The following is a 23,949-nucleotide window of genomic DNA, read 5'->3' as shown; positions in this document are numbered from 1 at the left end:
TGTACAAATTTGCCATCATTATAAGCCAAGTCAAAATTTTCACTTTTAAGTAATTTTGATATCAAAGAGAGGTTGCTCATTAATATTGTTATATAGATATATAGATTTCTTTTAGGCCGAGGAACCTATTGTCCAAAAAACAGTGACAAAGATATGATGGAACAGAAGGGGGTAAATGCTAATCACAAACTAAAGTATGAAAAACTGTGTTTTTTAGATTACATTACTGTTGGGCATATATGCACTTCTCCCCACTCCCACTGACCTTCATGGGAAGAATATGCTTCCCATCTCATTGAGTTGGGTTTGGTCCTGTGAGTTGCTTTGTCCAATGGAATGTGGGTGGAATTGACAATGCCAGTTCCTAGCCTAGGTCTTAAGGGGCATCTTTCCCATTATGTTAAGTTAAGTAAGTAAATTACAAAGCCCACATATTATACGATTCCATTAATATGAAAGTCAAGAGCAGGGAAATCTGTACAGACAGAAAGTAGATTTGTGACTTCTTAGGGCTGGGGTGGTGATGAGGAGTGGTTGGATGGGATGACAGCTAAAAAATATGTCATTTTTCTTTGGGATGATAAAGATATTATAAATCAGCTGTGGTAATGGTCACTCATCTCCAAATAACTAAGAGCCACTGAATTCAACATTTTAAATGGGTGAATTCTAGGGTATATGAATTAAATTTTAATAGGGCTGTTAAAATCAGGAGGGGGTACATGTTTTCCACTATGTCCCTTAGTGCTTCTAACTGCTGACAAAAAAGAAGGTGCTTCAGGAAGCTGCTGCCCCTCCAGCTCGGGTCCCAGAATCAGATACCTGGAGCTGATCTGAACTTGCTACCTGGGCTTCAAGTAGAGCCAATGGAATGTGAGTGAAATTAACAACCAGTCTATCTACAACCAACTTCAGACATATTAGAACTATGTACTGGCCCTGGCTGGTATGATCAGCAGATTGAGTGCTGGCCCTTGAACCAAAGGGTTGGTTCAATTACCAGCTGAAGCACAGGCCTGGGTTACAGGCCAGGCCCCCTGTAGGGGTCACGGGAGAGGCAACCACGCATTGATGTTTCTCTCCTTCTCTCTCCCTCTAAAAATAAATAAATAGAATATTTGAGGAAAAAAAGAACTATATATAGTTGAGTGTCCTTGGAAGTTTTGTGGCAATGTCTAATGCTGTGGTGTATTATGACTTTCAAATATGACTTTACATGCATAGTACCATTTGGCCTCACAGATAAAATAGAAATGGAAACTTTTTAGTGTTTCTGGTTAGATGAAATTTGTTTTAATTACCAGTAGCAATTAGCTACCTAAGCCATGTATGCTATTGTAAAAGCTGTAAAAACAAACAAACAAAAAACCTTGAATCTTGCCCCTTAAAAGCAAAATATCTTACAAAACCATCCATGTAAGTCTGATATGTCACCACAAGTGGTAAGATTTATTCTTTATTATCAGACATCATACTCTGGTCATGGCCACTTTTAAAAATTAAATGCTTCTAAAGAGACTAGCTCAAACTCTATTATTTAAATGCATGCATTTTGTTTCCTAGATGACATAATGCAATTAAACACCCTGAGTGCACTGAAAAAAAGCATTGATCCCCAACTCCATGAATAATGACACAGATAGGGAAACAGAACGGACATGTTTTCTACAGGAAACAAACTAACTGAAGGTTGTGACTTACTATATATCTTCTTTCCTGCTAGGCATTCCTTGTAAAAGAAGGCTTGTTATTTGAGAGAATATGGCCAGAGCTCTTTCTCTCATGCTCATTTTTAAACAAAGGTTCCTAAGCATTATGGGAATATAAGACTTGCTTCCAACTCCCAATTTAGAAACTCCATTCACACAAGTGGCTGAATAGGACAGGGTGACTCCATGGTGAAGCTATGGCAACTATCTCCCCACATGAAGCAATTTACATAACTTCCTGTTCATTGACAATTTTAGAAAATAGTCTAAATCTGTGCTTAAAGTTAGTGGGCATACTTCATTTTTTTTCTGAAGCCTTTTATTATGTTGCATACACCTTAAATAGTGGTTCCAAAGAATGAATTGCATTTTATCCAGATTTATTTATCATAACTGACTGCAAACAAAATAAATTTAATGAAAACAATACAAGACTGTATACTTCTGTACACATAAATATTATAGAAATAAGCAAAGCTCACCAGAATCTAGTAATCCTAGGCTTACCACTCTAGACTACTAAATATATTTGGCCATTTTTTTCCAAAACACTTACCCTTAGTAGTAATTTTACCATTTGATATGCGTATGTGTTCATAATTAGCTAAATTTAGGAACTTACCTCTTCCAGGAATTTTAATGACAAACCTAAGCACAAGTTTGTGTCAGCAGCAGGCTTGCAAAGAACTATACTTACAAAGCCATCCATGGCCCAGTTTTCCTCCTTCATTTTCTTCACAGAAGCATGAGCTGGTACTTTAATAAGATAGATGTGTAACATTAGGCGAGCTTCCTGGCTTTTATATACTCCTGTAAAAACAGTTATGCTTTATTTTATTATCTATAACTCCTTAAATATATCATGCAATGGACATGATTGGAAAAGAAATAAACAAGGCCAAGTCAAGGCCAGTTTTATTGGTAATGCTGTTGACAAATCCTGCTATATATGTTCGATCTCTCTTTCAAAAGAAATGTTCAACTTACATCTTCATTGTGGGTTTAAATGACCTATGTTATTATAATTAAGTAGTACTGTTCTTAACAGCACCATTCCATGATAGCACAAACAAAAGTATCATAATTTGAGGTATATAGTGCATATTTTTTGGACCAATTTTTTAAAGGAAGAATAAGGATACACATTGTACCTGGGTAGTACTAACTCCGCATCTACATAAATGTTTTTAATTATTTTATTTATGTTCATATGTTAAAAGTGTAACCTAGAAAGCAATAATGATATCTGTATGCAAAAATGATACCCTGGAATATGATCATCAGTTTTGTTTCTAAATATAAATAAATAAAACATTTAATTAAAACGAGAGACTTGTTTTCTGAAAGTTTGGGCCAAAAACGTGAGTGTGCATTATACACAGGAGTGTTTTATAAGTGGTAAAATATGGTATTACTCCCCCAAACATATTTAAAATCTTTAAATATATTAATCATATTCTAAAACTGCTTGTGTTTTTCTTAAATTGGAGGGCAACCATGTGAAGGAGAGTATTCTAGATGCAACTTGAGCCACAAAGATGAATATATTTTGTTCCTATATAAAGATAGGGTGCTCAAAAGTTTTCTCCATTAAGTAGAGATTGAAGCCAGGTACATCTAAATAGCTGAGAGAATAAGATAAGTAAAAAAACAGAAGAAAGGGCTCATTTCACACTGGGGTGATCAGAAAATGCTTACTTAAAAAAGGCATTTAAGCTGGGTCTTTTTTTAAAATATATTTTATTGATTATGCCATTACAGGTGTTCTATTCCCCCTCATTCCCCTCCACCCTGCACACCCCTCCCCCACCATTCCCCCCTTTAGTTTATGACCATGTGTCTCAAGTTCTTTAGATTCTATGTCTCCCCTACTATTCTTGCCCTCCACCTATCTATTTTCTACCTACCATCTACGCTACTTATTTTCTGCACCTTCTCCCCCCTTCTCCTCCTCCCACTCCCCTGTTGCTAACCCTCCTTGAGATCTTCATTTCTATGGTCCTGCTCCTGATCTAGCTGTCCTCTTAGTTTGCTTTTATTTTAGGTGTGGTTGTTAATAACTGTGAGTTTGTTGTCCTTTCACTGTTCATCTTTTTTATCTTCTTTTTCTTAGGTAAGTCCCTTTAACATTTCATATAATAAGGGCTTGGTGATAATGAACTCCTGGAATTTTTTCTGAGAAGCACTTTATCTGCCCTTCCATTCTAAATGAAAGCTTTGCTGGGTAGAGTGATTGTGGATGTAGGTCTTTGGATTTCATGACTTGGAATACTTCTTTCCAGCCTCTTCTTGCCTGTAAGGTCTCTTTTGAGAAATCTGCTGACAGTCTGATGGCAACTCCTTTGTAGGTGACAGTCCCCTTACCTCTTGCTGCTTCTAAAATTTTCTCCTTCACTTTAATCTTGGCTAATATAATTATGATGTGCCTTGGTGTGTTCCTCCTTGGGTCCAACTTCTTTGGGACTCTCTGAGCTTTCTGGATTTCCTGGAAGTCTATTTCCTTTGCCACATTGGAGAAATTCTCCTTTATTATTTGTTCAAATAAGTTTTCCACTCATGGCTGTTCCTCTTCCCCTTCTGGTACCATAATTCTGATGTTGGAATGTTTAAAGATGTCCTAGAGGTTCCTAAGCCTCTCCTCATTTTTTTGAATTCTTGTTTCTACATTCTTTTTTGTTTGGTCATTTTTTCCTCTTTCTGGTCCACTTCTTTGATTTGAGTACCAGTTTCCTTTCCATTACTATTGGTTTCCTGTGCATTTCCATTCATTTCAATTAGTCTAGCCTTCATATGTTCCTCTAATTTGTGACTAGAATCAACCAGTTCTGTGAGCATCCTGATCACCAGTGTTTTGAACTGTGCATTTGAAAGTTTGGCTATTTCTTCTTCACTTAGATTTATCGGCTCTGGGGCTCTAAGTTCTTCTTGAGCCATGTTTTGATCTGTTCATGCCTGTTAGGTACATCTTGAAAAGTCAAGTGGGATTTTCTGTTCAACAAGGTCAATATAGGTAATGGCATAAAAGACAGAGGCAAAAATATATACAATGATTTTTTTCCCTTTAAACTGTGACTTTTTTAAAAGTAGAAGTAAGCTGGAGTATAAATGTGGTCAGGGGAATAACAATAAATATAATCATAAGTAAAAATGTTGTGTTTAAATGATGGCTGAAATTTGACTATTCATTCTTTCACTTAATTTTTTACCTATGTAAAAAAGTAGAATACCATTAGAATGTGCTGGGAATACAAAGATAATGCTAAATAGATTTTGATAATGTAAATTATAATTAATAGAAAAAAGACACAGGAGTAAGCAAAAATAATATTAATGGGAAAGGTTATAATTCCTGTATATGGAGACAGTAATAGCAAATTAAATTAATCTAATTATTTGTGTTGCTTTTCTATATTCATAAAATAAAATTTGAACATTTTCTCTGAGTAAGTCCCTTGACCCTAGAACAACACAGTGTCCGTGGCATGGACTGTCCTCATGCAGTTGAAAATCTGTGTATCACTTAAGCCTGCCCTCTACACTGGCAGATTCCAACTGCTTGCGTACCCTTGACCAACTCAAGTTTGGACTACATATGTCAACTGGAAAAAAATTCACAGATGAAGTGGACCCATGCAGTTTAAATCCATGCTGTTCAAGGTCAACATGTGCATTAATTTTGTCCTAACTTTTTTACAGAAAATTAAAAAAAATTGTTTGCTTCAAAGTTACATAAAGCAGTAGTCATAATTTAAATGCATTGCTCTCATTCATATAAAGCATCTTTCAAATTATATTGCACAACTATCTATAATTTAAAAAATGTAACACACATTAACTTTTAATACTTCTACTCAGGGTTTAGTGCAGGATCATTCAATAATTTAAAATGATGCTTGATAGTATTTCTACCCACAGGTATACTTCTAAGATCCCAGTGGATGTCTGAAATTGCAGGCAGTGCAGAACCTTATATATAGTTGTATATTGTTTTTTCCTAAACATAAATACCGATGATAAAGTTTAAACTACTAACTAGATACAGTAAGATACTGACAACAATAACTATGAAACAGAACAATTATAACAATATACTATAATAAAAGTTATATTGAAATGTGTGCTGTCTCTCTCAAAACATCTTATTGCATGGTACTCACTCTTTTATGTGATGACGTGACATGATACAGTGCCTGTGTGATGAGGTGGAGCATGGCGGATGCCACAGGCACTGTGACTTAGTGTGGGGTTGCTGCTGCTCGTCTGTGGATATGGATACTAAGTGACTAAGGGTGGGCCGCATGCAGCATGGATACCCCAAAGGGATCAATCACTTCCCGGCGGGGAGGGATGGAGCAAGATTGAGTGATGTTTCCTCATGCTATACAGAATGACTTGCAATTTAAAACTATGAAGCGCTCATTTCTGGAATTTTCCATTTAATATTTTTGGACCATTACTGGCTTGGGCAACTGAAACCATGGAAAGTGAAAATGCAGATAAGGGGGAAGTGTATTTAGTATATATAAATAGCCAGGATGTTTAAATATATATATTTCATATTTGCAATATCAAGACATAAAATAATTTTAATGAGAGCAATAATTCATATTCATTACTTTGACAACATTCTTTGAGGCCTATTTTTTTCGGATGCTGTTCTAACCTCTGAGATATAATCTGACTGTGTTTGTAATATGGAGGCTACATTAGAAGGGTAATCAGGCATACTGTTGACAAGATGACATTTAAGAAAACATGAATGTTTTCTTAATGAAGGAAGCATGCTTTAGATAGAACAGAAACTTCAAAAGGTGAGCAGATGGACAGTGGTCTGGGTGCATTACGCCTGTTTAAAGTAGCATGGTTCTTACTTTTTCTGTCTTAACTGATGGTGCCCACCTAAATATTTTCATATGAAGAATCCTGTGACCATAAAATAGATTGCAAATCACAGATCCAGCTTGCTTGGTGTTATGGGAATAAAGGAAAATTTCATGGTATTCAAATTAAAAGTTCTGTCCTATTTCACAATGTCTCATTCTGACTATGGAAAAATATTCTTGAGGGAGCTCATTTCAATACCACAGAGATTTATATTTGTGTAGAAATATTTATGTGTCAATCCAAAACCCAGAAAGCTTTGTTTCTGGATAAATTATAAATGTCATAGAAAAGTAACAAATGCTTCACAGTATTAGAGTCACGAACAAAAATGATAGAATGATGGAGATGGAGGCATGAAGGCATTATTTGCTGTTCTTCAATGGGATACCTGAAAGTAGCAGCTCCATGTTACTGTTGCTGAGTGTTGCATTGACTCTCCCAGTGGAAGCATTGAAACTAGTCACTGTCAAGGTCATGGGCTGTTTCCTTCCTTTGAAATTGTAAGAGCCTTTCCATATATAATTTTGGGCAAAGACATCATCAGGAACTGTGAATAGATTAAATAAATACATACATTAATTTTATGGTATCCTGTAAATACAAACCTTAAATAGTAGATTGATGAATATTAATGTATTAGATAGTGAAATGTGCTAAATACACAATAATGTGGGATGTGTATTATAAATTTCTCACATAAAAGTGTTTCCATTACTTTAGACTAAACCAAAATTGTAATAATCTAGATTTGTACATGAGTCATCAATAAAAGATAAACAAACATCACCAATTAAAGACATAAAACTTATAGAGTCCAGCTAAATATCAAGTTTACTTGTATCTGTTCTCCCATAATAATATCTTTATTTCAGGAGGAAAATAGAATGCTTTTATTGGGCTAAATAAGTCTGTAGACTGGCCCCAAGAGGCCTCTTTTTCTCCTGGCAGTAGGGATAGATTCACAGGAGGAAGAATACAGAGTTTAGCTCCCTTGCAAAACAGCCCTTGAAGACTGGCGGGAGGGACACTTCTTTGTCTCCCATACAGAATTCTAGTTCAGTTAGTCCAATAATAGATGCTCCTGAGGAAGAGCTGGGCTCCACCAAATTCACACCTTTGAAGATAAAGGTATTTTTAGAAACAAAAGAATTGTCACTAGAATTGTCTGTCATAGGAGAGAGACAAATTGTGGTGGAACCAAAGACTATTCTAAATGCTATAAAACATCTATCTAAAGAAGAAAAACTCTTGTGTTAGACACAGCCAAATAAGACTTAGTATATTTGTATAAATTAGTTATGTGATTCATACTTAAATAATTTAGAAGTGTCAAAGTCTACTCAGATCCTGGGAAAAGGCTGAGAGATTTTCCTTAATCTAATACTTCATTGTAAGGAACACGCCCAGTAATCAACTATTCAATGGATCCATGCCTGCTGGGGTGAGTGAGTAAATGACATGAACTTAGGAAAAAGAGTATTTTTTTTCTTAAGTTACATTTGTCACCTGATCTTCTCTATCATTAATATTATTATGCAGCCCTGACTGGCATAGCTCAGTGGATTGAGCGCAGGCCTGTGAGCCAAAGGGTCCTGGTTCCATTTCCAGTCTAAGGCACATGCCTGGGTTGCAGGCTGGGTCCCCAGTAGGGGGCATGCAAAGGGCAGCCACACATTGATGTTTCTCTCCCTTTCTCCCTCACTTCCCCATTCTCTAAAAATAAATAAATAAAAGCTTTAAAATATATTATTATCACGCAGATAAAATAGGGAAACCTCAGGCTGTATACTCACTGCATAGTTGCAAATAAAACATGTACTTAGCAGAAATGAAATTAGCATCATGAAAAATCCACAGTCTGGACCCTGTGACCTTTGCCTAGTCATCTTTCTAGTGACATCCCTCCTCAAACCTCGAATTTCACAGTGATGCTCTCTATGTGAGGGTAACCTCACCTAAAGTTTTGATAGCATGCATAGGTAAAAGCCCTTGATTTGGTAAGCATCTTAAAGAGTTTTCAGCTTTTAAAAAGTATATATCTAGAACGAGTTTGCAGAAAGGAACAAGTTAAACTGCCCTGTGTTACAAGAATCGGGAATTTTGAAGTGTTAAGACTCTTAGTTGTAGTGGGAGGAGGAGAGCAGGGGAGAAGAATGTTCTGACAAAGAGTAGGCACTCAGTAAATAATAAGTGGTGCTGTGTCTCTCATTGTTCATTTCCCCTGGCTTGCACTGTGATTACTCTTTGCTACCCTTGAACCTTCAATAAAAATATGTTACACCTAAAGATCTGGTCCATCATGCCTAGGGAAATTAGGGAGTGTTGGTTGAAGGGAGTGAAGGAACACCTAGTGGCCAGAGAAAATAGCATAGGGAAAAGTAGAGGGCAGCTACAGCAACACACACTGTATCAGGATTCATCACTGATTTGGTAGGGTGTAACTACTCCCATAAGGGGGGATTTCAAAATGCCAGTATGACATTGGTGGAAGTGGCTTGGAAGAATGCACAGAACTGGCTACGGTGAGCCTGCCCTTGCTAGCTCCGGCATGCCAGCTCTGCCCCACCCTTCTGCCCCATACATAACTCAGGATGTAACTCACTACTGGGCAGGAGGGCCAGGACAATTAGTTCATCTACTTCCCCAAGGGGAAAGAGATAATATGTCCTTCGACTGGTCAGTCTATTTTGAGATGTAAATTCAATCGTGTATTTGGCAGTTCTTTGTAAATTCTAAAGTGTCATCCAACTATTATTGATGTGGATATCGATGAAAAGGAGGAAAACAATGATGGCCATGGTCCTTTCTTCCAAGATATATTTGAACATGAACTTTGAACACAAACTTTGCTTCGTAGGCTTCATAGTTTTGCCAAAGAGAACAATACGCTCCTGACTTTGAACCACTGCCAAATTTCATTCCTGTTTCTTTTGAGCAATCTAATCACTTTGTCTCATTCATTAACTTAAATAAAATGCTCCTAATACGTTGGCATCTAAGATGACGTTGCTCTAGAGTGTTATAGATCTTTTTACTCAGGTTTAAGAAATTGCTTTTCTTTCTAATTTATTAAAGGAATTTCTAAAAATTGTGAATAGGAGTTGAATCTTATAAAATATGTTTGGTGCAAGTATTATAATAATTTTATTTTTGCATGTTAATCTTTTAATGTGATAGTCTACTTTTAATGATTATTTAAAAATATTTATGTAGATCATGAACAAAACTGGATGTGCTATCTTTACTATAATGTATTTGATTTGCTAAGATTTTATGTATATCATGAATCCAATTGGATATGACCCCTTTATTATAATATATCTGATTTGCTAAGGTTTTATGTAAAAATAATTTTTCTTAAATTAAAAAAAAATATTTATCTTTAGAGGGAAAGTGAAGGAGAGATGGAGAGAATAACAATGTATGGTTGCCTCTGTAGGTCCCCCACTGGGAACTGGCCTGCAACCCAAGCATGTGCCCTGACTGGGAATCCAAATGCGATCCTCTGGTTCACAGGCCCGCACTCAATCCACTGAGCTACACCAGCTAGAGAGTATTTTTTGTTGTTTTCTTGATCAAACATACCAGAAAATTTTCACTTTGGTTTTTCACTGAACTTCTTCTGGGTCTGTTTAGATGTTTCTATTGTATCTTTGATGTTTACTTGTTTGTGCATATTTATTACATTGACTTATGATTTCTTTTGGTTATTCTGTTATACTTTTATATCTTCTTAATAGAAACACTTAATTCACTAATTCTGAGGCCTTCTTCTTTTCTAATGTAAAGATTAAAGTGTTTAAATTCTCCTTGTAACTTTTATTTTGCTTCAGTTCCCATATTTTGATATTTAGATTTCAACATCAGTACTAGTGTTACATTTTTTATTTTAATTTCATCTTTAACTCATGATTTGTTCATCAGCATTATTTTCTCAATTTATAAATATTCAGAAGTTTTAAAATATATCCATTTTCTTATTAACTTTGAACTGTATCATTATCAGATGAGATTGCATTTTGAAATTTGTGTTGATTATTTATTACTTAATATATGATCAGTTGTTATAGCTGCCCTATTCCTTTGAAGAGAGCACATATTCTATAATTGTTTGATGGAGAAATCTTTACATTTGTATATTAGCCAAACTTATTGTACTGCTTAGTTTTTCCATATTGTTTTTAATTTTTTAGGTCTGCTTGATTTATTTTTATTGTTTTAATATTTTATTTATTTATTTATCTTTAGAGGAGAAGGGAAAAAGAGGGAGAGAAATATTAATGTATGGTTGCCTCTCGTGTGTCCCATGCTGGGAACTGGCCTGCAACCCAGGCATGTGCCCTGACTGGGAATCAAACCATGATCTTTTGGTTTGCAGGCCCATGCTCAATTCACTGAGCTACACCAGCCAGGGCTGCTTGATTTATTTATTGGTGAGCACTGGCTGTGTTTTGCCCATGAAAGTCCTTGTTTACACTTGATGTTCTGGAGTTATCGTTCAGAGAGCCCTTCTGTTTGAAGATAAAGCAGCTCCCATAGGGAAATTCTGTGCACTGATTGACCACTATGATTTTCTGACTCATTGCTAACCTTCTGCCTTATGATGACTGAAAGTCCTTATTCTCTGACTGCCTTAGTGACACTCAGTCTGTTATTGCTGAGTGTTGAATAAATCAGTGTCTTAGAGTTCTGTGGGCACGCCAGCTTGGTAACATGTACATTGAAAATTTCTGTACCCCACTAAAATTAATTTTATCACTGTTCTTAGCTCAAAACAACTGAATCAATTCTATCTTCAAAGATTAGACTGTAAACCTCTAATTTTATTATTAGCTTTTCATTTATATCATGTAAATAAAATACTAATAAGAAAACAGCTGCTCTTGTATTGAACCCTTACTATTTGTTAAACACTTTGAACTTCCTTTTGATACAATTCATTTATAATGATTTAATCACTATATGTATTATTCAGATACATAAAATAACTTCTCCAACATCATAGGGTAGGAAAGATATAACACAAAATTACACCATGGTTGTAAGACATTAAAGCCCATGTTTTCAATGACTATGCTAGGGTTTAAAATTTGCTTTTTAAGTCTAACAACTGAAAATAAACTGGACAATTTCCAGAAGTTCATGAACTTTTGACTCACATAAAAATTACATATTTTTTGTTAAAAAATCTGTATTTAAAAATTGCATATAATATCTCATTTTAATTTAATATTTCAAATATAACAATTGCTATTATTTAGTTATTTTTCAGACACTCTTGAAAGAAAATTTTCTAGAGAAAACTATAAATAATATTTTTGGAATATTACTAAGTGACATCATTACACTGCTTGAAATTCAACATGTTATGATACAAATTATCAAATTTCAAATTCCAAATAGTCAAATACATTGTTTTCACATACTGAACAACATTTTTATAAATAAATACTCATTTTAAAATAGGTAATAGCTTTTAGACATCATGACTTCTAAAAAGAAATTGATGTTACTAACCACTTAGCTTTGGGCTGGGTGTTCCTAGCACCGGTCTAGGATCTTTTACCAATATTTTGGAGCCAGCTACGAAGAGAAATAAAAAACATTGAAAAGTGAATATAATTAATAACATACATACACACACCAAAAATATAGTATCCTGTTAATTTTATTTTCTGACATCATATAGTTTACTCCAAAAAGTCCTATTTACCATGGCCCCTCTGTTCCTAGCTGACACTCCTATCATCAGCTGGCATTTCCAGTAATTTCTCCTATCACGTTCCAGTAAAATGAGAGGGGCATTAGTGCCGCCATATGATGGGTGTTGGAACCAGAAAAATAGGGAATAAAATAGGGACTGCCTTAAAGAAGGTTGGCCTGGAAGAACAAGGAACTTAGAGCAGAAACGACAAGGAAGTTAAGAAAGAACACAGGGAGTGGAGAAAGCAGAACTACAAAACCAATGGGGTTGAACAAGTAGAGGACCACCTGTTCAAGTGTCTAGGTTAAAATTTTTCCATTACTCAAAACCTAGAAAGCTTAGGTCATGCTTGCTTGCTTGTGCCACCCAAGTAGCCAGTAGCTAACAGCCACATTTGCTTCTATACAATGCTTGCTTGCTCGCGTCTATAAAAAGACTTAGCTGTAAGTGCTTAGCGCGGCTCTCGTTTGCAGCTCTTATGAGCACCGTGTCTCCAGACACTCTGAGGGTCCGCCCCTGCACAGGTTAAAACTTTGGCCAATAAAATAACATTTCTGAATCCTGAAAGTTTCTGACAATTTGTCTCTCGCATTGGTGGATGCAGCAATGGGTCACTGTGTCTTACTGCAGAGGAATGTCTAACATGGAAAAAGTGGGTTCCAACATAAAAGTTGAGGACTGAGCTTATGTTCCAGTTGCAAAAATGCAAAAATCATCACTGTAGGGTTTGTGCTTAAAATCCATATTTGTTGAGCTAGCTCATAAGAAATTGAGTAGGCCCAATGATGAAAAGTTAAAACTAAAGCTTTAAGTCAAACCAAAGGTAGCCCCCAAGCCAAGGACATCCCTGGAGTGTTGGAAGTGCCTGGAAAGTTACAGGAGTCAGGACAGCCAGTGCTTGTAGACCATGTAAAGGCATCTATCTTTATCTGAAGGACCATGAGACGCCTGTAAAAGGATTGAAGGGGAAGTGATTTGGGTGAATGGCATTCTGGCTGAAAGGCGGAGAATAAAATCAAAAGGAGTGGCTACTGACACGGGCAGGGAAGTGAGAAGGCTGCTGCTGTGATCCCAGGATAAGTAATAATCCTCGGTGAGACTACTGCAGTGGTAATGATAAAACAAAAAAGGGGATAGACGAAAAGCTGTTGAAATCCTGGTGGATTTAAAGGGATAGGAAGATGTCAAAGCTGACTACCAGGTTTCTATGTATGACATGATGATAGACCACTGAGACAGGATTCCCAAAAGAAGACAACGGTAAAAAGAAATATATGAATTCAGATTAGCATATATTGAGTACTGAAATTCTCTGAGGAGTTTGAGAAGAGATGTCAAGTAAGCAACTGAACATATATAAGTCTGGAGCTAAGAAAAGATAAATAGGCTAGAAATATTAATATGTGAATAGTTTCCATAAGAGACTCTGTTGCAGACATGGGCTTAAATGAGCTTACCTAGGGAGAGAATATAAAGTAAAACAATGAGATGGCTAAGAACCACGCCTTTAGAAAATCATGGGTAGAACATTAATTTATAAGGGAGAATAAATAGGCAGAATTATGAAGGAACAACATATCTATTTATTCAAATATTTATTGAACAGTTTTCACATGCAAGGAACTGATCTCAATGTTAAAATTAGAATTTTAAATACTTTGAACAAAGGTTTTTCTATTTATTGAGATCATATTCTAGATGGGGAGGAGCAGATGAAAGGACAGAGTGAAGAAAGACAATGACAAGCAAATAATAGAATAAGGTCTCGAGGACAAGGATGTATAAACTTTTTGAAAATTAATAATGGCAATGGTCTAGCTAAGAGAGTAAAAACATCTCAAGAAGGATAAATTCATGAACATTTGTCAATGCTGTTAAGAGATCAAGAATTAGAATGTCTGAAAAAATGTAAAAAAAAGAAAAGAAAAAGGCTGTAAATTGATGACCTTATTTAGAATTCAGAACAATTTCCTTTGCTTTTTCTTCTGGAAATATAACCCTATTTTCTCTGGTAAATTCCTTACATCTTGTCCAGATGGGAATTGTCCTAATTAAGCAGCAAGAGGAGTGGTCAGTTCATCTAGACAAGGTCAGTGAAACCTATCACCCCGGTTGAGTGATGCATTTGGACATGGACTCTGTTCAACACTGTGACACTCGAACTTCTGAAGAGTGCTTTCATGGCCAAGCTTTGGGAAAGGCTCTTTGGACCAGGGTTGCTCTGCCAGCAGCGTATCAGCCTAGAAATGCTGGCATCAATGGTCCCTCCTCTAAGAAGTTGAAGACTATACCCCCAAATTTATGTTCATCAGGAACCTCAGAATATGATCTTATTTGGAAATAGGAACTTTGAAGATATAGTCGGTGGGGGCTCTCATGGTGAAGTAATCCTGAAATAACCCTGAAATCTAATGATTGGTGTTTTTATAAAGAGCAGAGATGACATAAACAGATAAACAGGATAGGCCTTGTGATGAAGAGAGTAGAAAACAGAATGAGGTTGTTATGAGCCAAGGAATGCCAAGAACAGCCAGACGCCATGAGCAGTGAGGGAAGAGTAAGGAATGAGGGAGCCTTTGGAGGCCGCATGGACCTGCTGACCACTTGATGTTGGACTTCTGGCCTCCAGAACTGTGAGAAGATACTTTTTTCTTTTCTTTTAAGCCACCCAACTTGTGCTACTTTGTTACAGTTAGCCCTATATAACCGTGCACCTATTATGAATAGAAAACTAGAAGTAATAAAGGCAAGGATAAACAACAGAGCATAGTATAGAAGCTATAAAGACCTGAGTGATATTTTTGTGTCTCTGAGTCCTGAAGTATCTACGTTACTCCTTTCCTTTACTTGTTCAACAAATTTCCTTGTTTTAAGCTAATTTAAATTGAATTTTTTCATCTCTTGTACTTAAGAGAGGTCAAAATAGTACAATATCTTTTGTGAAAAGGTCTTATACAAAAAACTTACCTTCACAAACAGGCACTTTTCCAGTCCAAGTGTTATCAGACCTACACACCCTGTGTTCTGTTCCACCAGCTAAGAAGAAGCCAGACTGGCAGGTATAAATCAGCGTATAGCCGTGGGAGGGAAGGTCCATGCCCATGACATTTGCATGAGCAGGAGTTTCTGGCTGTTTACAGCTGTGGGCTATAGTTTAAAACAAGAAAGAGAAAAATGTTCATTTTTATAGACACGTTAAGAAAATTTTGAGACTAGAGACATGGTATATTTTTAGAACTCTGTTAACATCTTTATATAAATATACTTTAAAATAATTATTCCAATGAGTCGAAGGAAATGTACAAATGTAATTATACATTCTGATTTCATAGATTAGCATTCCCTAATCATCCAGTGAATGTTATGTCCATAGATAAACTGAGGGAAAAAAGATTGTGCATATGTCAGCCCACAAATGTACCCTAGATCACCATTTTATTACTTATTTATTTTTTTCTCAATAATTTTATTTAGTTATTTTTCAAGTAGTTTTTTGCGTGTTTCTCCCATCCCAGCCCTCCCACCCCGTGCTCCCCACCTCCCTCCCATTTCCACCCCCCAGTTCTCATCCCTGTGTCCTTCATATTTGCTTCTCCAAATCCCTCCCCTTTTCCCCCCTTAAATTCCCTTCCCTCTCCCCTCTGATCACCGTTTTAAAGAATCACAATACATATGAGCATTTAAAAGGTCTCACAGTAAGAAATGTTTTACAGTATGTCAAACTCTGATTTCCTATATCAGTTTAGGGAATATTAGTTTATGATACTTTATTATATTTACTTTAAATTAAAAACACACTTTCTAAAGTTAAATCCAGCCATAGCTCATTATGTCATTCTGATATTAATTAATACTCCCTAATGTTGAAAGTACAATTTCATGTTTTACATATAAAATTTTTTGGATGTATTTTGGGTTCATATGTTAGCAGTATTTTCTCATCCATTTAACGTTTTGCCCAAATTCTTCATTTCTGCTCATTTCCAATTCTCTACCTCGATTCTTCTCTATCTCTACCTTTGGCACTTCTTGGCCCTGACCCCCAGTTCACCTGTCTGTGTCTTTTAAAGACTATTCATTTTCAATCAGAAATAGATGGTACAAGAATTTTTTCCCCTAAGACAACACTTCCAATCACTTGTTCATGGATAACAATCCTTAAAGAGTATCTGAACCAAGTGTTCTATGGATAAATTTGTTTAGGACAAAAGTTTTCATTTGTCTCCCAATGGAGATTTACAAAGGTATAGATAACATTTTTTAACACTATGTGATAAACATTGTATTGTGTGGTTTATACTTGATATAATTCTGTTAATGAAATACGATCCTCATGAAGTGACTCTTGCTAAGGATAAACACTCACAGTTGTCTCCACTACATTCTTAGCCCCATCATTATGCACATATTAAAATTCTGACATGCTCTGCAGTAACAGAAGCTGTTTATCTTCATTTAAATCATCATATTCTAAATGTAGGTCATCAAAGAATTTAAATTTACTATGAAATGCTTAGTCACGTTCCACACAGCTGTTCTAGAGTGCACACTGAGGAATTCTTTTAAGGGATTTTGCCACATTTAAATATAAACGAAGTGGGTGTGGGGCACGACTTAATGGGGTGTCCTGCTGCTTTTCCATGACTGGAGGGTTTATGGGGGGGCTCCTGGGACTATCGGGGTGGTACTGAACAGGGCTAGAGTAAATTCTCAGGTCTCATTTGAACTTCAGCAATTCCTAAAAGTTATACACCATTCTCCTCCTGCTTACTCTTTATATTTTTTTTCCCAAGGGGGCAAGAATTTAAAAAGATGGGGGAGGAGATAAAAAAGAGGAGATATGAAGAAAACGAGAGGTAAGTAACTTACCAGAAATGGATTTCTAACTGTAAGTAAGAAAAGACTATTTAGTAATGACCTTGAAATCTGTTCTGATTTACTGTGTACAGCAAGTGTTCTCAGTTCAGGGTCAGTGCACATCCACAAGCTCCAGGAAATCCTGAATTAGTATTCCAATTTTCAGTCGAGGTGCATATTTTCTTACAGGGGTATCTCTAGCATTCTTCAGATTCTCAGATAGTTTCACAAGTGATAATACTAAGGGTCACTATGTTGGAGTCTCCTGTACCTATTTCAGGTTCATAGGATAGATCTATAAATCTAAAAAATAATGATCATCCAAAATCTCCTGGTGACTGGACTGAACACAATGACCAGGGCTTTTCACAAAGAACAAAAATGTGCCTCCTGCCTTCTCACTTCTTTAGTAACAGTGCTTCACAATGGGCACAGGGCTACAGCATAAAAAGAAAATCACATCGATGAACATATAATATATGTTCGTAATAATATAAAACAGCAATGTGATGCATCCATTGGGTGGATATGCATTGATTTGCATAATTAGAAGAAAAATGCATGTAAATTCCGAGCCACGAGAAACATAATTCCTTAGCCACAATACTCACGTATGCACTCAGGCTGAATTCCACTCCATGTGAGGTCGGGGAGGCAGGTGCGTGTGGTAGAGCCCTGGAGAAGGTGTCCTTTTTTGCAGTGAAACTGTACAACACTTCCTACCTGTAGCAAATTACAGAGGGATAAAAAAACAGATGCCACAATGCAATTTCAAATATGGCAACAGACAGAAAAAACTTTGAGAAAATATTTCAAAAGCAATTGTGTACGGTTGAAGTTGGAGAGCAAATAAATTAAAATCTTATTTAAAATAAAATTGGGTGGGGAGGAAGAAAAACACTTAGATCTCTTTGCGTGCATATCATCATCAAATATTTGAGTGTCCAAAGTTTACATACATGCCAAACTTTTTGCCATAATATAGAGAAGATATAAGGGTAGCAAAAGGTCAATAAACTATATATAAGTACAAGGTAGAATAACAGAGAGACTGACAGAGTTAAAGATAGATAAATAAAGATAGATAGTGACAGATACGGAAATAAAGATAACTAACAATCTAAAAGGCAAATGAATATGGAGACAGTAGATGCAATATCATATTAGATGCAAAAGTGTTTACTGAAGGTTGTAAAGGTAATAGAAACACACAATGGAAGAAGTGCAGTTTGCACTGAGATTTTAAGGATGCAGAATAGAGATAAACATATATAACAATGATTCTCAAAGTGGGGGCCCAGGACCAGTCACTTCACCATCACCTAGGAATTTGTCAAAAATGCAAATTCTGGGACCTTACCCAGACCCACTGACTCAGAAACTCTTAGGGTAGGAATTATCCATCTGTGTTTTAACAAACCCCCTAGGTTTAATGAACATGAAAGCTTGAGAGCAACTGGAATAACTGGAAAATATAGGAAAATGATGAGAAAATGTATGGAAGTTAAAATACACATCAGGTAATTTAGCGAAAATGAGACTGCATTTCATTGTTTGGCATGGATAGTTCACACAGTAAGCAGAGAAGCTGAGGGTACAGTGGGAGGCAATGAAATACAGTTTCAGAAGAAAAGAGACTCCAGAGGGATATATAGTTGGCTTTAACTTTGGATCTTATCTTACTTGAATAATGTATATCTCACCTTTGAGACTTAACTTCCCATTGACAAATAAAGATTATAATATTATTTGCTGTGAGATTTGTCTTAAGGATGAAATAAAATAAGATACATAATGCACTTCACACAGGGATGGCACACAAGTTTTAAATAAATTCTAGCTATAATTATTAAGTCAGACATCAGTAAGAATTAAGAGTCTCAAATAGCAAAAGGGCAGGTTATGACATTTAAAATGTTTTTTTTTTATTGAAACAAATTTTCTAAAGCTTTCAGAGCAAGTAAAATTGGTATAGAATATAATCTCTTTAGAAAATTAGCTGTCATATGGAGAAACTATTAAACCAAATGAATGATGAATGGTGATTCTGATTATGAGGCTGGAGCTGCCATTTTATAGATTTGAGTGTGAAAACTAGGCTAACTTGTGGAAGGAGATAGGAGAAGGAAATTGTTTACCCAAAATATATTTTGAGCAAGAGCCACCAGGATTTATTCTATGCTTAGAAGTGGAGGATAAGATAAGGGGTAGTTAGGGTTTGACACTTCAACCTTCCTCCCCAACCAGAGTCTGAGATGCTTAATTGCTCTCTTAGGACTTACCACAGAGAACCCGCTCCTGCTTTCCCCTTAGATCCTACTGCCACCTGCTGAAGCAACATGAGGCTAAGCCTAATGTAACATAATTTAACACAAGATTCTATTTGGACCCCAAGACTAGCTAAATTCACCATTTCTCATAGTCTCATTATCTGCCAGAACTATGCTCTGCCAGAAACATTTAACCCCGATAGTCATTCTTATATAACAAATGTTATCCTTTCAGTTACCTTGTACTATGTCTTCCATAACACCTTCACTTTAGCCTTTAGGAGATATCTCATCTCTTAAAAGCCCCATTTCATACGAGATTACTATTGCATTACTATATTGCACAGGCAGCGCTTGCCATGCTGTATTCCATAGAAACAGAGTCCCTCGAATTGTGTTCCAGAGCCATTCACGGACTCCCTCAGGTTGTGTTATGTGGCGCTACAGATTTTTACTTTCTCCTATGCACTAGATTACGTGGCTCATCATGCAGATGTTGCAATTCTGTTCTTTAAACTGTTCTTCAAAACCCATCATGTCTATCAATCCAACAATCCTACTTTATGCTAGATCTCAGATCATGGGGTTACCCCTTACCCCTAAATCTACCCTCATTTCATCTACTACCAAATACTGACAGTTTTACCTCCTAAATTTTTATCAGACCTTCTCCCTCTCCCCTTACCACTTACATAAACCTGTTTCAGTCCTGGAAGACTTTCCTATCAGCTTTCTTTCTCCAAAGTTAGCAGATCGCCAGGAGGACTTACCAAAACACGCATAGCTGAGCACCCCTCTCAAGTTTCTGACAGAGCAGAACCTGCTTTTCCAACAAGTTTCCAGGTAAGACCACACTTTGAGAAAGAGAGCCGTAGACAATTACCATAACCCTTGAACTTGTCTCCATTTCTCCCATCTTGATCCATGAAATTGCATGCTATTCTCCCTGTACGGAATGCCTTTCCCAACTTTTTTTTCTTAGTCTTACTCTAAAAGACTTAGTCCAGGCAACATTACTCAAAAGACTTCCCTGCAGCACCTGACTAGAAAAACTATGTGCTTCCTTAGCACCTTTCAAGTTATTAATATTTTACCCATCCTATGAAATCAACTATTCCATCTGATCCAAATACCAAAATGTTAGTTTCTCTAGTTCAGAGGCTGTATGTTACTTAATCCTGTGAACAAATAGCTTAGAAAAGTGTCTTCACAATGTTGAATCAACTGGGATTGATGAAGAAATTGGGACTAATAATTTAATATAAAATTTGGTTACTTAAAAAGATTTAATAAATCTATAAGTTTTTGAAAGAACAGTGTTACCCCTTCTATGCTTTAGTTAACATAAAGTTAGTCATTATTTGTTCTTTGAAGGGTACATTTGGGTAATTTTATCAAACATTTATATTAGTAAGATGTAAGAAAACTGTTAGGAAAAAATAGCCTTTTTTTACTTTTAAGACTTATTTTCCTCACTCCTGTAAACTTTTCTGAAGTTGTCATAAATACTGATTTAGATATTAACCAGATACCATAGAACTACAATCTACTTAAGTATTTTATATATATCAGTAATAATTGACTAACAGATTATTGTCATGGTCACAAATACTCATGAAATATCTAATATATCAAATTCTACAAATTTAATAATTAATTTTTAATCCAGAATTTGTTGTATTAAAATTAATCATCAAAGTATTCTTCAAATATTAGTGCATTAATTAACTATTTCTTCAGTGATAAATCCACTTAGTAATATATTTTACATAGCTCTCCATCCTTTTATGACTTGCCCTGATAGATCCTCTGACTCTAAATAACCTCTAATATGCATAATATACTTTGATTATTTGTAGAAAAATAACAATGTAACTGTAAAACAGTCAGTCAGAGAGCCAGGGAGTCTCAGTAATTGGCCAAGAAGGTGGCAGGGGGAGGTTCTTGCACTGAGTGCACAAAAAAGCTAGCAAGAAATTTAGATAGGAAAAAAGGCTCCCCTGCCCATCTGGTAAAAGTGTGCGGTGGAATCAGAGGGAGGCAGACACATGAGCCATAGAAGTTAAACTGGCACTGGGGGGAGGTGCTGGACCAAAGAGGCCTGTCAGTGTAGCCTAAGGAAAGAAGGGATAGTTTGGAAGGTGGAGCCACCTGAAATGCATGAAAGTTTGGGAAGTCGATTGGTCATTTTTGGAAAGCACCTGGTCTGTCCCATACCCAAGCAATATAATCCCAGGAGAATAAAGAAGTTCTCTTTCTCTTGCTCATGCCCCGCATTCTCATGATGCACTCATTTGTTCTCTCCATGTGCCATGTGGCTGCTGAGGCCTCCAGGATGTGGCCTCTCTGTATCTTTCTCTCTTGCCCACCTGCTGCTGCACTCACAGGTGCATTCCCATGCTCTCCCCCAGGAGTATACAGCCATACAGCTCTAGCAGTTGCATGGCAGAGGGCCATACGGGCCCCACACACAGGCTAAAAGAAGGAGCCTAAAATGGACAGTGGTCAGAAAGAAGCTAAGCTTCCTGGACGGGGACTATGACCTCCTAGCAGCTGTCTGTTGGCTTCAAGGTACTGTACTTTAAAATGGAGCAAGAACTCCGGACACTGGCTTTTGTCTTGGCCTTGCTGAGGATGGTTGGAATTTTTCTATGGTGGGAATAGGAAATGGGCTTTGAGACAAGAGTTTGCCATTCTGCTGGATCATGCAGAACCTAAATAAAACTTTTTTCCCCCCCCACCAGCCTCTGCCTCACAAGTTTGGCTTTTGTGGAGACAGGCAGCCAAAAACTTCATTTTTGTTTGGTCACAACAACATCATAAAAATTGGCATTATCTAATTTTTTTAAAGTTACGGAAAAATAACTTATGTAAATTTTCCTACCAAGATTTACTAATAAAAAGTGCCATTTGTCTCTGGCCAGGTTGCTCAGTTGGTTGGATGACATCCGTACAACAATGGTTACATATTTGATTCCTGGTCAGGAAACATACCTAGGTTGCAGGTTCAAACCTAGGGCAGACCATATATGGGAGACAACCAACTGATGCTGATCTCACAACGATAACATTCTTTCTCTCTCACTCTCTCTCCCTGTCCTTCTAAAATCACTGAACATATACTTGGGTGAGGATTTTTAAGAAGTTCTGTTTGTGTAAGCAGTTATATACAATGGGAAAATTAATACTGAAAACTATTTTTATATCAGGAGTTAACAATCATCCGTATTGTTTTACTTTCACCAATGTTTTAATAAAAATTACTTTAAATCAACCCAAATCATCATGTTGCATGCAAATGCCTTATAAAATTTACATCATGTCTGATTAGTACATATGACATCTTTTTCAGCTCATTATTTCTTCTTTAAATGTTTTATCTCAGTTCCTAAATAGTAAAGTTTAGAGAACTAAATATAGGATTAACTGAAATTTTTGCACAAACTTAGAACTTTCTAAATAAGAACTACTTCCCCCTTTCATGATATTTCATAGTAAATGACTCTGCTAGAATTTTCATCGTTCTATTCATTTGTATCTGATTTTTAATATCACGCATTTGTTTAATTTGAGTATACAGTATAGGTCCCAACTTTCAAAATATATTTATAGTTAAGGTTTCAAAAATTTATATGCTCTCTGTAATCTATTTTAAACAAGTTTTCTACTTGTATTTTTATTATGCTTATATTGGCCATTATAGCCTCCAAAATTGAGATAACTACTAGTAAAAGGCATACCGAAGTTAAGATTAACAGAACTGAAGGAGAAAAGCAGGATCATAACAATAAAGGAATAGCATGTTTAAGATGAGATGCAAATGGGGGTTTTCACTGAGCATCAATTTTTAACCCTGGGTTTCTGGGTTTTAAAAAAATTGAATTTTAAGGTATTTTGTCAGTTTGTATTAAACACACTAATAAGATTACAATTTAGCAAATACAGTTTATGGGTTTTTGTTTTAAAATTTTCTGTTGTCATATTCATCATTTAAATATAATAAGACACTAGTAACAGTTGCCTTATTTAATGTACTTATGTACTATTTGGATTGTACACTAGAAATCACACAATCAGAATGGCCATTTTGTTAGTTAACTATTTTAGTGTTAAATATCTTGGGGTTAACCATCTAAGAGTCAGATTCAAAACATTTCATTCATACACACACACATACACACACATGTATATATATATAGTTTTATGTGACAAGCCCTAAATCTAAATAATATATCTCCCAAAGCTCAAATCTCAATTTAGAGCAATACAGCAGTTAATGAAATATATATTTGGCATTTATCCCATAATTAATCTACATGTTGTATCAATCATTTTGACAGCTAGTCCCTTCACTGCCAGCCTATTTCTAACAAAAACTGTTACAATTTTCAAGACTTTAGATAAAAAAATAAATGTTATTTTTTTCAATGCTCCAATTTTTATCATCTCTATCAAGAGGAGATATATTCTTATATGTTAATAGTTATACCTATGTCCATAAAAAATCTATTAGTATTATAAATCT

The 23,949-nt window shown here is 35.9% G+C and overlaps 1 protein-coding gene across 3 annotated transcripts in view; it reads right to left on the bottom strand.

Moving 5' to 3' along the window:
* Window positions 1-23,949, bottom strand: part of CSMD3 (CUB and Sushi multiple domains 3) — a 921,636-nt gene that overhangs the window by 4,400 nt on the left and 893,287 nt on the right. For all 3 annotated transcript variants that reach the window (XM_053661036.1, XM_053661038.1, XM_053661039.1), the window contains 5 exons: window positions 17,766-17,877; window positions 15,265-15,444; window positions 12,111-12,176; window positions 6,982-7,140; window positions 2,407-2,519 (listed from right to left, as the gene is read on the bottom strand). In XM_053661036.1, the coding sequence (XP_053517011.1) occupies window positions 2,407-2,519; window positions 6,982-7,140; window positions 12,111-12,176; window positions 15,265-15,444; window positions 17,766-17,877 (630 nt within the window). The remainder of the gene's footprint in view (window positions 1-2,406; window positions 2,520-6,981; window positions 7,141-12,110; window positions 12,177-15,264; window positions 15,445-17,765; window positions 17,878-23,949) is intronic.

This window comes from Artibeus jamaicensis, unplaced genomic scaffold (assembly GCF_021234435.1).
Source record: "Artibeus jamaicensis isolate MK-2021 breed Jamaican fruit bat unplaced genomic scaffold, CSHL_Jam_final scaffold_916, whole genome shotgun sequence".
NCBI lineage: Eukaryota > Metazoa > Chordata > Mammalia > Chiroptera > Phyllostomidae > Artibeus > Artibeus jamaicensis.
Note: the sequence above shows the minus strand (reverse complement) of the source record. Positions and strands in the feature narration are given on the sequence as shown.